At 34.6% G+C, this 19,347-nt stretch overlaps 1 protein-coding gene across 1 annotated transcript in view; it reads right to left on the reverse strand.

The window, feature by feature from the left end:
- LOC126969216 (cyclic nucleotide-gated cation channel beta-1) overlaps nucleotides 1-18,752 on the reverse strand; it is a 28,825-nt gene extending 10,073 nt beyond the window's left edge. The window contains exons 1-5 of the mRNA XM_050814552.1: nucleotides 18,649-18,752; nucleotides 4,608-4,717; nucleotides 3,610-3,684; nucleotides 3,373-3,498; nucleotides 2,563-2,702 (exon numbers count right to left, since the gene is read on the reverse strand). Of these exons, the coding sequence (XP_050670509.1) occupies nucleotides 2,563-2,702; nucleotides 3,373-3,498; nucleotides 3,610-3,684; nucleotides 4,608-4,717; nucleotides 18,649-18,675 (478 nt within the window). The 5' untranslated portion in view covers nucleotides 18,676-18,752. The remainder of the gene's footprint in view (nucleotides 1-2,562; nucleotides 2,703-3,372; nucleotides 3,499-3,609; nucleotides 3,685-4,607; nucleotides 4,718-18,648) is intronic.
- Between the last annotated feature and the right edge of the window lie 595 nt (nucleotides 18,753-19,347).

Below are 19,347 nucleotides of genomic sequence, written 5' to 3' on the forward strand. Positions count from 1 at the left end.
GATTTTATGACGATAAGTCACTCGAACGGTTAGCTCAGTTGGAAGAGCACTCGCACGGAAGGCGAGAGGTCGTGGGTTCGAGTCCCGCATCGTTCACAAAATTTTGTTTTCAAATTTTATTTGTGTAATCAACCCAGAAGTGAGGGTTATCACTTTAAAAACATAAAAAATTGTTAAAAAAAATCACCTAAATAAATCAGTTTCCCATAATATCATTTTGGAACATCCTGTAAGTAATTTAGTAGCCGCGAGCTAACGTAGGCACTGACACGTACTTGTGCCACACCAGGCTGTAGCCGTCAGAACTCGTAGATGAATAGCGCCTACGTAAGGGTGATTAAATTTTGTTTTCAAAATCTATAATTTCTTTGTGAGAAAACTTCAAATTTTCATTAAGTAACTTAAAATTTTTATGATTAAGGTTTAGTTTACCCGTGTGTTAAGGTCGCCATTATAGCATACAGATTAGATTCCTTGTTTCATTTTAGATGCATTTGTGGCTACAAATGAAATAGAAAGAAAATTATATTTATTTACCATAGGGAATGACAATAACATAACATATTGCACCATCACTTGGTAAACGTCATGAAGTTACATCAGATTGTAAAGAGGTTTTGACATGGGGAGAAGAACTGATAAGTAAGCTCCAGGCGCATATTTTAAGTCATATAACAACTTTGCTAACTTAATATAATATAATACAATTTTACAGACGAGAAATATGCATCATTATCCTCTATATAATCTATTATACTATAGTAAGTCAGATTCTTTATCAAAGAATCTTTAAAATATTTCTTGAATTTGTACTCCTGCTTAGTGTCTGGTATTTTATGATGGCTAAAAGATATTCGAACAGACCACTTATGAAAATTTTACTAACTGGAGTAACAGACTTATTAAAATTAAACCATCTGCACTAACGAACGCTTAACCAATTCCAATTAATATTAACATTTTACATTAGAGACTACTTTGACACTAGAGACTTTGATAGAATTTTGCAATACCTTCTGCATATTCTAGCTTTTCTGTTCCAATGGGTGGACAATTTACTTTGGCATCAAAAGCCTTGCTACGATTATTTTATTATTTGATTAAAATTTATTGCCCTGGAGAATTTTCTTTAGTCATTAAATTGTCTTAATTATTAACAAAATAAGTCGTTTGGATGGCCAGTATCTACTTTCTAGAAAAAAAAATTATGTATATTTTGTCTTCACCGAGCTGGTTGTGGGACTTATTTAACAATCTAGAAAGTAGACACTATATGGTTATATTGAGGTAACCATTCATTTAAAGATACAAATTTTTACCTATTACTAACTCCGATTGACAAATAGTAATAAGCGATACTTATGATAAAAGATAATTTTCTTTTGCTAATCTGAAGGGAGATCCTAATACAAATAAGAAATCTATAAAACTACTTTTCTATGAAGTTTTCAATAACCGTAAGTAGTTGTGTAACCTGGAAGCATTTACAGAGCCTCTTCACTTAAGGGTTATTTGTTTCATTCCGTTAATTGAAGCCCAGCGGAGCTTTCAATTAAACGCATAATAGGTTTTACTACTGAATCATGTTTATTCAGTAGTTCCTTACGTCGAAGTACAGAAGATAATCTTCCAAGTTTTATAATAACTTACAAAGACATAACATTTTGATTTTATTATGTCATTAATCATTATACAAATATTGTGAAAGAAATATATAAAAAAGCGCAATTCTTATTATTATAACACTGTTACTTAAAATTTACCTACCAAATCAAACTGGGCTAACATGGATAGTGCTTTAGTTCTTAATCCATCTAAAACCAAATACATGGCTTTAGGAACTGAAAAGCAGATTGCTGATGATAAAGTTCTGAACCACAATATATATGTTCTTGGGAATAATATCGCAAGTGTGGATGAGGCGCGTAGCCTCGGGCTGCAAATCGATTCATACTTGCCATTTGAGAGTCATGTTCAAATAATAATATGAAAATGCTCCGTTTCGAACACATGCCACGTGCCATATCGCTAGCAGAACAACCAGGTAATAATGGTTCTTCCTCGGGAACTGCATCTGGCAACTCTGCTTTTTGGTATAATAAAAACACAAAAGCCCAGCAATCTATATAGTAAATTGGTGTGGTATAGCGGTGTGTTTCATTTCATGATAAGAAATACCTCGATATCGATATTAGGTATTTAAAGGTTTTCCTTGATTTCAACAGTAACGGGACCCAATAAAGACATACCTTTAAATTTTCCTGCGAACATCAAATAAAGTAACAATAATTATGAAACTTTTTTACTATCTAGTTGTGTGGGGTATCTAGAGTGTCATTTGCGGCAAAGAACTTTCTTATATATATAACTGTGCAATAAGATTTCCTAATGTTTTACACGTCATTGTGACAGGAGTACCTTCAAAAAAGCACTAACCTTTAGGACCAAATAGTAACCCCTGGGCGATCCCTCGTACATCATAACCGCACTAGTAGTTTTTATTTGTTGTTTATCGATTACTTGTGGTTTTACCAGTAAATCAAGTAATAAAAGTTAACTAACCTTGAGGATCAATTGGTATGTGTGGGTCGCACAACGTGGGCAGTTTCAAATGCTTACGTTCCTTTTCCACAGGAATTTCGGGAACTGGGCTTTGTATTGAAAGTATTTCTTCTATTGACAGGTCATCGGGCTTACTTTTCCTGGGTAATAAAGAGCTACTTTCAAACTCATGTAATATTTATTTTAACGGGCTTAAACTTTGGCCTTCGTAACAGGTCAACTTTTACCACGGAGCCTCTGGTTCAATCATCGCCCACCACGTACCAATATATTTTAGTTTACCAAATTTATTTATGTTTATTTAACGTTTTATAAGATCAGCAAAGCTCTTGTGATTCCTCTGGTGTTACAAAAGTGTTTGGGACTCGGTGACATACCATTACATGACAAAATACTTTGGGGCTTTTTGAAATGTCTAGTTTGCAACAATAAACCTCAGATTTTGCAAAACTTGAACGAAAACTCTAACGAAGAATCATCATTTTTTTCAGATCAGCCAGACGTTTTGCGAGCAATAATTCAAAATTCCGTAAACAAAAATGTGCATCAACTCAAGACATCAACTAGACCAATATAAGTTTTTTGTAATTTAATGTATTATAATTTGTTTGATTGCAATTTAATTTAAATAAATTTTTCGTGAAAATGGTTCTTTACCCCATTTACATTTAAAAAAAAATTGCAGCCAATTCAATGCCAATTTATTTTTGAACGATCCTGATCACAAACACTTTTATTTTGCTATTGTTGAATTTCTGCTCAATTTTAATAATTTAATTAAAATAATTTATTAATAATAATATATTGTACCTTCTGAGCGAACTTCTTGTAAATTTCTCAAAACTTTGTAACTCCGTCGAAGGCAACGTATTTTCATTTTTCGGTCCGGGAAATCTTTCAAATAGACTGACTCTGTTTTCTATTGTAAAAATTGTTCTGAAAGCAAATTTGGATCTGTTTCTGTATTGATTGACTTCATTTGAAAGTTAAACAAATCATATATATTATCATTTTGCTAATTTATTATACATATTTTAAATTTATTACCCTTTTCTATCTGAGACATCTTCGTCTTCTCTTTTGTAAGTCTGTGTTTCTATGTTAGAAGTCGTTTTCGTCAAGCTGTAGCAAAAATTTCTATTACTTTATGATAATAATATGTATTTGAAATATTATAAATCCATATAAAAAACAAAAAGTGATCATTGTCTACTCTAGTTATTGAATGAAACAATTCTTAAAATACTTGCATATTAACTAGAGCAATTTTAGTAGACGACATAGTTAAAATGGTACGTTTTATGAAATAACGTTACAAATTTGATCACCAAAAGAGCGAAATTCTTTCTTTGGTGTATAACACTACGAATTATGAATGTAAAAGATTATATTTGATCGAATGTGATGTTTGAACGTCAAGATCCAACATTGCCCCTCAATATGAAAACTGAAACTAACTTCGAAAAAGTTTGACCAAGTAAAAGGTCGACAACGGTTCTGTGATATCTTTGACGCCGCAAAAGAGTCACTGTAGGCAGTCATAACTACAATTAAGATACATGTGCGCTGGTGTGTTCTCTTTTTCCCAAAATAGCAGAGCTTAAGACAAAGCGGCAAGAAGCTCATTGCCACACAGCCAGATTTGGAAAATTCTGTTACCAAAAGAAAGTGACATTATTTGTGTGTTTCATTATATAAAAGGATTTTTCGTGGTAGTTTAGTATTTGCAAAGTCAGAGAAAAAACGGTCGAACTAAAACGATTCTTAAGAACGCTGACTTAACGATTAGAGATATATCTCTATACTATAGTATGATTGTTTTGTATTATATATGTGGCAGCATTTGATCACCAATCAATATTTTACTGGTAGATGCAGACTAAATCAGGAAACAGCTAGTAATGTTTTGTTTAAGAATTGCATTAAATTAAGTTTCTTCATCATCCCAAACTTTCGTTGAACTTAATTAGGGAACGCGATGTACGTAACACAGACAGAAGTTTTGTACGGTTTACTATGTGTTACGTGTTTTGTGTTACACTTACGGAGGTCGTGATGGAGTGGAGTCTGGAGTTCCCCATGATCTAGAGTCTTTTACTGTGGTCTTCTGCGGACATGTTGTTTCTGTTTTGGATGACGATGGGTATACTGTATGCTGTAAACAAAACGCGGCATTATTTTGACAATTTCGAGAGAAGTCATGGTAAGCGGAGTGAGTGGAAGGCTTCTTTGCACAGGATGCGGGCTAGAATATGGATAACACAACGGCGCCTATTTCTACCGTGAAGCAGTAATGTGTAAACATTATTGTTTCGGTCTGAAGGGCGCCGTATCTAGTGTAATTAATAGGCAAATGAGACACGAAATGAAAATGAAAAAGATCAAGAGCACAATTGTAGTGCCGCTCAGAATTTTTGGGTTTTTCAAGAATCCTGAGTGGCACTAAATTGTGATGGGCAGGACGTATTAATTACCATCAGCTGTACGCCCTATTAAGACGACCTGAGTGGTAGAATAACGAGCGTCAGAATCCAGGATCGGTAGTGTTGAAAAATTACAGGATACGGTAATCTGCCTTCAGAGTGAGTTGTCTAAGACGAAGCTTGCACTATCTACGATGGAACAAAGTTCGCGTCTTAATAATGTGGAAATCAAGGGTATTCCTATCAAAAAAGATGAAAATTTATTCACAATGCTAGACAAAGTCAGCACGAAGATGAATCATGTTGTGCCAAGGGCTCAAATCAACTATATATCTAGGCTTCCTATGCAAAATTCAAAGGAAAAGCTGATAATCGTCAGCTTTTTAAACAGATATGTAAAAGAAGACTTCATCGCAGCGGCTAGGGCGGAAAAGGTGACGACCACGGATATTGGTTTCACAGGATCAATAAATAAAATATTTATTAATGACCACCTCAGTTTGGATCTTAAGAAGCTTCTAACATCTGCCAAAAACGCTGCCCATGAGAAGAATTATAAATTTGTGTCGGTTAAACATAGTAAAATTCATGTGCGCCATGATGACACATCGAGAGTGTTTGTTATACGCCAAGAAAATGATTTAAACAAGATTGCTTAAAATGTGGACATCCCCATTACCTAAGCGCAACCTCTATCATTAATAATTTATTGGAATCGTTTGTGTATAATATTTCAGTATTGATAAGTTATAAATTGTTTTGCACCCCTAACTGGCTTATAACCAACCACTATTACAACTTAGTTACTTTGGTCATTTCCATAACTAAAACGTACAATATGTTTGTCGCGCTTACCCTTATAAGTTTTTCCTATTATTGCCATCTTCATCGAATGCCTCCACTGTTCTTACTTAGACACAGTATTTAGAATCTACCCGCAATTTCTTAAAATTACGTATTTATTTAAGAAATGCATTAGTAAAACAACACCGCATACCTTTAAAATTATTATTAAAATGATTCGTATTATGTTTTTAAGTAATAGTATTGATAATGTCTTATAATATATATAATTTAAGTATTTATTATCAGAACGTCCGTGGTCTAAGAATAAAAACTAATGAAGTTTATCGTAAAGTCTGTATGACTTCTTATGACGTAATTATATTTACTTTGACGTGGTTAGAAGACAGCATATCTGACTCCGAGTTCCTGGATGATCGGTACCTAGTTTGGCGCCGTGACCGCGATTATAGTTTAACGAGTCAAACAAAGGGCGGTGGTGTTTTAATAGCTACACGTAAACATTTGCAAGTTAAGTTGCTGCCGGAATTTAACTCAACATCAGAAGACCTTTGGATAAGTGTACGCATCAAACAAGCAAATACACGTAAGTGGATTGATTTGTATCTCTGTGTTATTTATTTGTGCGAGCAGAATAACGGCTTGTCATTTAGTAATCAATTGGCAAACTTCCTCACAAAATTAAATTATGCGTCATCAGTCAACCCTTCCGATGCTTTTTTGGTTATTGGTGATTTTAATCTAAGCGGTATTGTTTGACAACCTACAGATACTAGCAGTTTTTATAGTACTTGCATGAGTTCTTCGGATAAGTATTCGCTCACGGACGAAATGAGCGCATTATGCCTGCATCAGTTTAATGGCATACTTAACAAACAGAACAGACTATTAGATCTAGTTTTTTCGAACCAATTAATCTATGTATCTGAGTGCACCGATCCTCTTACACCCATTGATACTTACCACCCTAAAAATAAAGGTGATATATACATAAAGGTGATTTTCAAAATATTAACAATAGATTTAAATATTAATTCTGATATTCAAAATATTGATATTAATGTGCATGAAATAAAGTTAATACTTGATAGGCTAGATATAACTAAATCTCCAGGCCCTGATAACATTTCGTCATCATTTCTTAGAAAATGTTCTTCCACTATTGTTCTTCCTATCTCCATGCTTTTCAGTAAATCACTTTCTACTGGCTCTGTCCCTAAGTTATGGAAATCGGCATTTATTACACCAGTACATATGAAAGGGTCTCGGTCTGAAATTACGAATTATAGACATATTTCAAAACTTTGCATCATTGCTAAAGTCTTTAAGAGGGTCATATATAAGCAATTGCATGCTAACTTAAAAAACACCTTTAGTCCCTTCCAACATGGATTTCTGAAAGGTAGATGTACTGTTTCTAATCTTTTACTTCTCAACAATTTTATTACAGATGCTATGGATAATGGTATGCAAGTCGATGTAATCTACACCGGCTATAGTAAGGCGTTTGATAAAATCGACCACAATACATTAATATGTAAGCTATCTCAGTCGGGAATACGGGGCGACTTGTTACGGTGGTTCTCGTCATACATAGATAATCGTTCACTAGCTGTTGTACTAAATAACTACATTTCTAGTTGGGTTCCCGTTCCTAGTTGTGTTCCCCAGGGATCACTACTTGGTCCACTTCTTTTTATTATCTATGTAGGTAATATAGATTCCTGTTTTAAGTCTTCCAATTTACTTTCCTTCGCTGATGATATGAAAATATTCTCTTCAATAACATCAATCCTTGACATGATTGCCCTTCAGGAGGATCTCAACCGCCTAGAGGAGTATTGTCTTATTAATAAACTAGAACTTAATACTTCAAAATGTTCAGTATTCACATATACCCATAAGATTAACATCCTACAAACAAATTACACATTAAGAGGTCAGGTGCTCTCTAGATGCAATGGTACGAGGGATCTCGGCGTTTACCATGACTCTAAGTTGCTATTCAATGATCACATTGATAAGATAGTTAACAAGGCTTCAAAGGCATTAGGTTTTATTAAGCGAATTTCAAAGAATTTTAATAATATTAAGACTATTAAGATACTATATTGTACTTTTGTTAGATGTAATCTGGAATATGCTTCACAAATTTGGAATCCTACATATAGTACGTATGTTGACTAGTTGACGTCTAGAAAGTGTTCAGAGGTGATGAGGCGATTCTAACAACTATGTTGATTTGTGTAAAAAGTTTCACTTCTTACCACTTAAAGAACGGCGAAATATAACTGACTTTTTATTTATGTTAAAAATTATAAGCAATCATGTCGATTGCTGATCCCAGATCTGCTGCATAAAGTTAATTTTAATGTACCTCAAAAAACTCTTAGATATAGCCCTCCACTTGGTGTTCCTGCTGTTAGTAGCAACTATAGGCAAAAATCATATATGGTGCGAGCGTGTGGAACAGTGAATGATGTTTAGATATTGACATATTTGCTACAAGCATTTCCAAGGCAAAGCAGTGCATAACCCTAAACTTTTTTAATTATGTATTGTTTTTTGTTATCTTTTTTAAAAGTATCTTTACTGTCGTTGTAATTTGAGCCGAAAACTAGTGTTCACGCACTTATTTTATATTACTTTTATTAGTGAAAACCTGTAATTGGCTGTCTGTTACTATTTAAGTTTCTACAGAAATTGTACTAGCTGTTGGTTTTCCTTAAATAAATAAATAAAATAAATAAATAAATGATTGCATTATACATACTATTACCAGGAAGTGTACCAAGAATACTGGCAGCATTTCCGCATTGAATAGATAGGCTGATCCGTTGACCGAAATAGCTGCCAGCGTTTCCAGTAGCAAAGTATATTTTATGAAAATTTTTGCTTACCTCGATGATAAGCATAATTGTTTTTTGTGTACGGCTTTTTTAGGAGTTCATTCAGGTTGATTATATATTATAATTAATAACTGTCACAAAAAAATAAAAAAACTACGTTTAAAAGACCCGACTCCAAAAACTGAAAAGTATCAAATAACTAACCTATAAAGAAGCTATCCCGCTCAAAGTCACGCGTGACGAGTGTAGGTACTTACTATTACATTTGGCTTGGCACCGACTTCAAAGCTATCAATATGTACCACACACAAATAATAGTATTTTATGAATATTAAAGGTAATGGTGTATCAAATTAAATTTTTAGTTATTTGATACTTTTCGATATTAGTTTAAAGTTTTTTGATATTTGTAATAATGGTCGCCTGGACACACTTACGACCGTTCCCAATATACAGATAGAGATACATTACTACCTTCTACTGTCAGTATTTAGCTGTAAATAATCTGAAGCTGTCCCAATACCCGATAAGCCATTCATTTCGCCTTATATTGGGACGCGTGAATTGCAATTTCCATACAAACTTCTATCGCTGATAAGCTATACGTCTTCCCATTGACAGACAGCGTGTACGGACAAGGTGAGTTACCGTCGATAAGTTGGATTGGGACAGAAAAGTCAACAATAGTTACGATTTTTATCTCAAGTAGGCCACAACCGGAGATAGACTGAATATTGGCCGTTAACGATTACATCCTGTATAAAAAAGTTTAAATCAGTTGGTCAATCGAAATCTGACAGATGTTTACTGGTCAAGATAATCATTATTATTCAAACTGTGCCGTGGATCAAGATTATATGACATTGAATACGAATGGGTTGAGAACATACGGTCACAGTATTAATATTTTTATGAAGATGCATTAAGCGGCAATGTCCCAGCATTTGCTATTAAACGTTGACTTTTATAGAAGTCGTAAACTATACGATGTCCACTCCTCAAACTTTCATGGAATTCTTCATTGATTGAGGTACCTACGATAAATTGATGCTTTATACGCAGGAATAATGATTTTTAAAGTAATAACCTTTTAGAGCGCTTGAGAACAGTGACACAGTACAGTATTAGAACAGTATTGTAATTTCGTACCAGAGCGTCCGAATCGTCGCACGCACACATACACGCGTCTTACACGGCCGCTAAGCAATCTTGGGAAAACAAAACTATTGATTGCCACGCCGTACGCGGCTGAGACTGGTCGCTGTCCGAGTTAAATTAGGTTCGCCGCACACTGGTTCCATATCACGAAATCGTGGACTTCGGGTGAGGTCAATTTGAAGGTCACGGAATCGAACAGATTTATTTTTAGTAGACTGCTGAAATTATTACCTTTTACTGATGTAGTTTTTCTGAGTTATGCATTAATTTAAGAGACAAAAAACATTGGATTATTTTTTGTATGGAGAAAATTATGTTTTTGTCAATTCAAGTAATTGACAAACGACGTGCTTCATATTTCTTTAAAATGAAACTTACTACAGGTCATGTAGGAAGTCACGGCAACATTTTATTTTCTTACGCTAGCTAATCTAGGATGAAGTTGGTTTATAATAGTCTTTTAAATTACTTTATATATCTGACTACCATGAAAAGTCATAACTTTTTCGGGGTTACATAAAATAGTCTATGACACTCACAAATAATGTACCTTTCTATTGGTAACAGAATTTTCAAAATCAGTTCAGTAGATCCAGAGATTACAGCCTACATCTTCACAAACTTACTTTTATTGACAATGCATAGGATGTTTATAGGAATGTGACTGTAACTGTAAATGATTTTATTAAGAGATAAATTGAAAGAAATGGACAGACTGTGGAAGAAAAACAATTCGGCATGAGGCACGTGTAGATATCAAATTTTTTTGAGCGAGTTATATGTGTGACAATCACAGATTTGCTCTTAATGCTAATTATCGTTATTATAACACTACAAAGAAGGGATTGCTTGTAACTAATTCTAATAGGCTTCATAACATACATAATAGCTTTAAGGGTAAATGTATACATTTTTAAAATAAAGTCCCAGGCACTGTTCAGGCATTATCTATAAATAAATGAAAATGTTTTTTTAAAAAAATGGCTCTGTCGTAAATCCTATTACTCCACAGCTGAATATCTAAGTGATAGGACAGCCTGTGACTAGATTATGATTATTTTATAGCGATAGAAATGACTGTACAATATTGAATATTTTTATTGAAAAGAGCGCAAAAAAATAATGCTGGGATTGTTTCTTGCGCCGCTTCTTCTCTCTCATAGCGCCATTTGTTTCCGAAGCGGTAGTAGTATCTAGTATATTAGAAATGACATAAAAAAGAATTCTAAAGGAATGAAATTTGAGAAAATAAATGCCTTTTATGCCTTTAGATATAAATACAGCGTGTAAGAGAGAGCACCATCTCTAACGGAGATACGGCAAGATAATAAAAGGAAAGTGAGTCTGTTAGTACTGTAACCAATTAACTTGACAAGTCATAAACAGTCAGCCATGCTTGGCACTCCTTAGTATTTCAACCGACTTCAAAAAGGCGGAGGTTCTCAATTCGATCGGTATTTTTTCTTTTTTTCAGCAGTGGACGTCTTCTGCCTGATGATGATTCAAAAACGTTTGTGTGACCATAAAATAAGTGACTTTCATAATGATACTCGTACCACTGATTGAGAATGGAGCGACCACCATCGGGCTATTAAATTAATTTTTAATGTACGAGTTTACATTGTATTTAAACCATGCTATTAGATAAAAAAAGAAGCCCGCTGAGTTTGTTGCGCCCGTTGTTCACAGGTCTAAGGCATACCTTTTGGAATCGGTGGTAGTTTTTGACTTTCAATAAGTTATTTTATAGGATATAAATTTTTATAAAAATATTTGAATTTTGAAATTGAATTTGTGAGAAGCCCTTTTATAAATATCGGGCTGTCTTGATCATTTATGCCTCAAAGTGATGAGTGCAATTGTAGCGCCGTTCAGAATTTTTGAGTTTTGCAAGAATCCTGAGCGGCACTACGTTGTAAAGGGCAAGGCGTATCAATTACCATCAGCAGAACGTCTTGCAAGTCTCGTCCCTTAATGTCGAAAAAAAAAAGATAAATTATAGTTTTATTGTTGCGATTCAAAAGTCCTCGATTGTTAAATAAGTGCAGGTTTAAGTGTTATTGTTCCACAGTAGGAAAGCACTTAACTTGATATTCAAATCACATCACCTCTAAGGTTAATGGATTGTCCTCGTCATTGGTCTCTCCCCTCCCCCCCCCCTTCCCCTCGCACCTTACACTTCAACCCGCGATACTATATCTGATGTTAGAATGATTGAGTGTTGTGCCATTTTTGGCATTCCGTAACTCAAAATATTAATAGCCTATGATCCCGCTGCTCGATTCTGCAGTCATGTGATTTTTTGATAAAAACTAATTTTGAATGAACGGGAGTGTGCAATGTATTGGTGATAGGTTGCCTATAAAATTTGACTGAGACTGAGAGCTGGCGGTCACATTTTTTCAATGCTTTTTTTTATGGAAAAAGGGCGGAAATGGAGGACAAACGAGCGTATGGGTCACAAAATAGCATGAAATCATCCGTTTCTGCGTTGCCTATAGACACACGCATGGATGCGGACGCGGTCCTCAATATCTACACGGAGTCAAAGAGTAGTAGTAGTAGATAGTATTCTTTCCATAATTTGCTTTAAAATGACTAAAATTTATTAAAGAGCCACATAGTTGCATTTCATGTCACAAAATTAGCTATACTAAAATTAATTACAGATTTTATAAGCAACCTATCGCTAATACGCTGCCGACTCCCTCAACGTTCATTTAAAATTAGTTTTATTAAAAAAATACGTACCTGGAGAATCGAGCAGTGGGATATTGTACTAAATACAATGTTCTCAAGAGAGGACATTTGTACATTGTTTTTAATGAAAAGGAGGACACACAAGCGTACGGGTCACCTGATGTTAAGTGATCACCGACGCCCAGATTCTCTTGCAAAACGAGAGGAATCACAGGAGCGTTGCCGGCCTTTAAGAAAGATGAACGCGCTTTTTTTGAAAATACCCATGTCATATCGTCGAGGAAATAAGGAAGGTCCTTGAAAACCGCACTGTGGAGGACCGCCAGACATCCAGATGGTGGGGATGATATCCTAACTTGTGGCGTGTCGTGCGAAGGTGTAATTCGGCGGCAGAAATCAGGTGAAACAGCTCTCCGGAGCACTCACCGTGATAAATGCGGTAGAAGACACACAATGAAGCGACGTCTCTACGCAACTCCAAGTGATCCAGCCGGAGAGCACACGCGCACTGGGTCCCAGACAATTCAAGCTGCTCTGCGTTGCACGCGGTCAAATGGATCGAACTGATACTGGGGTGCGCCAGACTAGCAGACAGCAATACTACATACTGTGTGGCCGGACCTGCGCTTTGTAGAGCGCTAGAATTTGGGCCAGCTTGAAGTATTGCCGTGCTCTATTTATGACGCCCAGTTCCTTCGAAGCCAATTTGGCTTCGCCCTCCAGTTGACCGCAGAATTGGAAATCGCTCGAGATTTTGAGACCCTTTAAACCGATACTAGGCGAGGCTTTAAGGAAAGTCTTGTCGAAGAGGGGTAATACGACAAATGGGTTTTTTTGTGGTTAACGCGCAAACTTGAGTTTTCTGGGGATTCAATTGGACAAGGTTCAATATACCCCATTCCACGACCTTCTCAAGAGAGGACTCGATAGAAGACACAAGTTTCTCCCGGTACTGGTCGACGATTTCCCGAGAGAGACCTACATGGCCCGTGTATACGGCATCACCAGTGATGTCGTTTGCATAGCAATGTATGTTGGAGGTGTCCAACATATTATTTAAATGCGGAAAAAACAGTGTAGGAGATAGCACACAGCCTTGGGGGGTAGCGCTTACGAGCTTCGGGTTCGAGCAATATCCGTCGACTACGACATGTGTGCTGCACCCACTGAGGAACCTGGAGGTCCACTTGCAAAAACTCTCGGGAAGCCCAAATGAAACTTTTGAGAGAAGTGCCTGGTGCTATACACGATCAAAGGTCTTTGCTAAATCCAGGATAACTACCAGGCCTTCCCCCTTGTTTTCGATAACCGCCGCACATCTAAGTGTGTAAATGACAATTTATAAAAAAAAAAATGGCCAATCAAGCATTATACAATGTTTTGGTACCAGGCGATCATAGTTAAAGAAGAGATTGTCTTAAGTATGGCGCGAGTATACCTGAATATATTGTGACTTGATGCGCACGACCTATTACTACATAAACACCAGGTGAACATAAATAAGGTAGCTGTGTGTCTTTCATAGTAAAAGTCAAAGTCAAAGTTTTTATTTGCATAAACATGTTAGATTGATCTTATATAAATATTATAAAGTACATGTTTGCCACATTTATGACGTGCAAAGTTTATAAAATACATTTCTAAATCATTAGTAACAATAATATCAATTTAACAAAAGATCATTAGCAGTATTATATAATATATAGTTAAGTTTTTAGTTGAAAATATTTGTCTAATGAATATAAGAAGTTTTTACTAAGGTATATTTTAGCGGTTGATATCATGTGTAATCCTAGCAAATTGTATCAGGACTTCATATTACGCATTTTAGAGGTTCATGCACAATGCAGGTTTCACTTCTGACATGTGTACTTGTATTTTTTATAATCATGTTTCGACTCTTGTAGTTATACAATTAAAAACCTATTGATATATCATCAAACAACCAATAAACATAAAGAAAACGAAGGCAAATTAGTCGGAATTTCAGGTAAGCCCCTTAATAAGTGACATTGATAAAGTGTCATTACTGACCCAAAAAGCATCTAATTTCTTGGTACAACAAGAAGCGGTGTAAACAGTACAGGTGAAAGATTAATCAATGGGCGTTTCCAATTACTTATCACTTAAATAGGATCCGACACAACATGTGTTGACCTAATAATGATTAATGATAAGTTCCGGAATGTTTAGTGGTATTCATTTTGGGCGGGTCGTACTTGTGTTTTCTATATCATATTGAAAAACAATCATGTGAACTTGCACACTAGACGTATTGTAAGAAGTACTTAGAGTGAGAGACCTCGAGTAAGTAGAAAATCTTCCCTATTATTTTCAGCTGATGGTAATTGATACGCCCTCTGCCCATTACAATGCGACGCCGCTCAGGATTCTTGAAAAACCCAAAAATTCTGAGCGGCGCTACTATTGCGCTCGTCTCCTTGAGATATAAGATGTTTAGGCGAAGAGTAAGCAGAAAACACGCAAACATGGTGCTTTTAGACAAGTTTTGTAGTGAAAGTATAGCATTTGGAGCTATGAACACTACTTAATCCTGTTACACATATCCTTAAGTCTTATTTGTAGGTTGCTAATGCTTGCTGTTGGTTATAGTTAACACTCCAGACCTATAGCTTGTACTTTTTTGTGTAGGTTCATTTATTCAGATTAGTAGTGAATAACGAGGATTGTAAGCATATAAACTATTTTCCACGCAAGAAATTTGAAAATATTGGCTTTGTTACGCAGATGGCGGGCCGGCAGCCGTGAACTCATATCGCTCAAGGTCGCTGGAATTTAGTATCGCCTTAAGTCTCGTTTGCCCAGTAATTACAGTAGCTACAGCGCCCTTCAGACCGTAACACCATAATACTTACACATTACTGCTTCACTGTAGAAAAAGTTCAAACATCGCAACTCACGCCACTCGTGTTTTTTGACTCTCACTATACATTTATTGCACATAAAATACTATAATGATATTTAGCAGAGCGATACGGAAAAACAAGACATTTCAAAATTTGTTTGACATTGACTTTAGCTGTTTGAAAATAAATTACCTATAATTAATAAATGTGTAAATTGAAACAAAAGTATTTTACTATTAAAATATTATGATTCTGATGAGCTCTGGAGTGCTAATCCTGACTGGTCTGACGGTAACGATGAATATGCTTTACAACAAGATCCCAGAAAATGTTCAAAACAAATGTATTACGAAATTCAAAAGAATTGTTAAAAAACGTTTATGTGATAAAGTTAATATAACACAAATGACTTTCTCAATGATAGCACGGATTGGGAATGGAGCAACCGCCCTCAGGCTATTAAATAATAAATTCTATTGTACGATATTACATCGCAACATTTTTATGAAAAAAAAAAGGGCGCTGAGTTTCTTGCGCCCGTTCTTCTCAGGTCTCAGGCATACCTTTTGGAATGGCTGGTAGTTTTTGACTTTCAATAAGTAATTTAATATTCTATTTTGAATAAAAATATTTGAATTTGAGATTTGTTAGATGTTTAGGGTTCGAATCCCGGTAGGTGCAAGCATTTATATGATGAATTTGATTGTTTGTTTCCGAGTCATGGATGTTTAAATGTACTTATGTATGTTTATATGAATTTATGTATGTTTAAGTAAGTATATTGTATTAAATATATCGTTGTCTTGTAACCCATAACACAGGCTATATATGCTTAACTTGGGGCAAGATAATTTGTGTAAAAAGTTTGTCAATATTATATTATTTACATCGACTGCACGTTTTATTGCTTATCGAAGTTCTCGAAGCTAAATTATACTTAGTCATCGGCGAATAATAAGCTAATTTAGTAGTTATTTGAGTGAAAATCTTAAAAGTTTTTTGTACTACAATATTCACGTACTAATAGACAACAATGTAATAATGGAGAATTTTCGAAAACACTTTTAGATCACTAATCTGTAACTAATTGCTGTAAAAACACTTTACGTTAAACTTTATCTCCTATTCTAGTTGGTAAAAATAATAAATACTAATTTAATTAATAGAAGTATACTTAAGAGGATTTATATGAGAAAAAAAAAGCGCAGTTATATGATTAATTTTGTAGTTTTTGTTTGTTTAAAAATTATTAGATTTTTTTTTTCAAATATGGCTGCTTTAGTGACTAGAATATTAAATTCTTTAAACATAGACGTAATTTTTATTCCAAAATAATTATAAACTGTGGAGCTTGACTTAAGAAATTAAAATAGTTTTATGTTTATTATTTATTTAATGTTAATTTAATGACTTATATATTTAATAATCCTCCTTCAGTGTTGCCACATATTATCTAATTTTGGATAAATAATCATAGAACTAAATTTTTAGAAGTTTTAAAAAAATAACAATTTACTTAAAAGTAGAGTTCTCATAAGTTATGGCGTACTGTCTATGAAAAACACGATGTTACATTATTGATATTAACTCACCTGTTTTTATTGGTTATCTGTATGTTATCCGATTAATCCGCCATTTTTTCTTAAATAATGTACGTTAATGCCTACTTATTGCAATTTTAAGATAACTTATATACCTGAGTGACGTACGGAAAATTTTAGCCGATCAAAAGGTATTTCATAGAGAATTCATACCTGTTATTTCGTAGCATCAAAAATATGGATAACAAGAATTAATCAAATCTATTTTAAATTTAAAAATGTTTTTTTTTTGTTAAAAAAAATAATAAGAAACCAAAAATTTGAGAATACTAAAGTTTTAGATTTTTTATTACCTACAACTTTGCTATAACATTGTTTTCCATAAAAAAACTAGCTGATACCCGCGAATTCGTCCGCGTACACACATGACTGACACATAGACACATGATGGAGTGCTTATAAAAATCGTTGTTTCTTTCAACTTTATTAACTGTATATTAAATGAAGATATTGCAATATTTTTTTTATTAGATATGGGCCAAGTTTCTAAGGAATAAAACTTAGAAGACTTAATTGAAGTTTGTCCATTCGTTTTTCCGTAATGCGCTCACAAGTGAAAACCTTTATCATTTTATTTATATACTAGCTGACCCAGCAAACGTTTTATTGCCAATATTAAAATCGCGATACAAAAGTAACTGTTGATCGTAGATGGGTGAAAATTTGAAGTGTATGTATTTTTTAATGCTGACTCATAATCAAACAAATTAATAATAAAAATAAATTTAATAATAAAAATTCGTGTGGACCCTGTACATTTAGGGGTATGAAAAATAGATGTTGGCCGATTCTCAGACCTACTCAATATGCTCACAAAATTTCATCAGAATCGGTCAAGCCGTTTCGGAGGATTACGGGAACGAACATTGTGACACGAGAATTTTATATATAAGACTAGTGGACCCGACAGACGTTGTCCTGTACACACGTCTTAAATTTGAAAAATTGGTCCAGCCGTTAGGAGGAGTTCACTAACATACACATGAGCAGGAGAATTATATAACATGGACGGAATTGAGAATCTAAACCAATCTTAAATTCACTGAAACAAACAAAAAAATCATCAAAATCGGTCCGACCGTTTAGGAGGTAGTTCAATTGTGAATATAAACCATCCTCGAATCCACCTGAAGACACACAGAAAGTTTCATCAAAATCGGTCCAGCCGTCTAAGAGGAGTTCAGTGACATACACACGCATACAAGAAATATATATATTAAGATATTAACTAGCTGACCCCGCAAACGTTGTTTTGCCAAATAAATTATTTTTAGAGTTAAACCGTTTCTTGGATATTGCAAATTTTAATTTTTCTAAATTAAAAGAACTTTTCTAAAATAAACGTAGCCTTAGTTACTCCTTATTACATCAGCTATCTGCCAATAAAAGTCCCGTCAAAATCGGTCGAGCCATTTCAGAGATTAGCCGGAATAATCAGACAGACAGACAGACAAATATTGTAATAAATGTTATTTTGGTGTATGTACCGTATATATTATATTGTAGAGATTGCATGTTATATTTGCAACACGGGCAAACTAAAATATTACCATATTTTAAAGCCATTTTGTTGATTTGTCGGTAAATACAAAGTTTTCAGTTCAATATCAGACCAAAAGTTTCAAATGAGTACGACAAAGTCATAATCGTTCATTAGTACGAAAGAAAATGATAACAAACTTACCACGTCAACCTTTACTTCCATTTCCATTCATAATTCGATCAAATCGATAGTTTTGTGTGTTTTAGAGAACGGCTAACAAAAACGCGCGAACTGTCGCGTCAGTTGAACGTAACTGATAAAGGAAAACCCACGAGTTAACACCGGACTCAGTCACCCTCGTTTAAGGAGGCCTTACACCATTAATAATATAACAATTTTTTTAAATTACAATAGGGGATGTGACGATCAGGATGTTCAGTTGATGGTTATTGATACACCCTGCCTATTACAATGCAGTGCCGCTCAGGGTTGTTGAAAAACCCAAAAATTCTGGGCGGTACTAATATTGCGCTCGTCACCTTGACACTTAAGACGTTAAGTATAATTTGCCCATTAATTTCACTAGTAATGGCACCCTTCCGACCGAAACACAATAATGCTAACACATTACTCCTTCACGGTAGAAAAAGGGTGCCGTTGTGGTACCTATAATCAAGCCGGCATCTTGTGCAGAGGAGCCTCCCACCGGTAAATATAAATAAAGAAATTATTTCAATCCTTTTTCAAGCAAAAAATATAAGTATGTTAGTTTATTTTATACGAGAATGCCTCGTGTAGAGGCGAAACACGGGCTGAATTGTTTCAAGACGAATATTGGCAGAATTAACACTCACTTGATGTTAATGTGGCTTTACTTAACAGATAAAGGATAAATACAAT

Source organism: Leptidea sinapis, chromosome 17 (genome assembly GCF_905404315.1).
Source record: "Leptidea sinapis chromosome 17, ilLepSina1.1, whole genome shotgun sequence".
In the NCBI taxonomy this organism is placed as follows: domain Eukaryota; kingdom Metazoa; phylum Arthropoda; class Insecta; order Lepidoptera; family Pieridae; genus Leptidea; species Leptidea sinapis.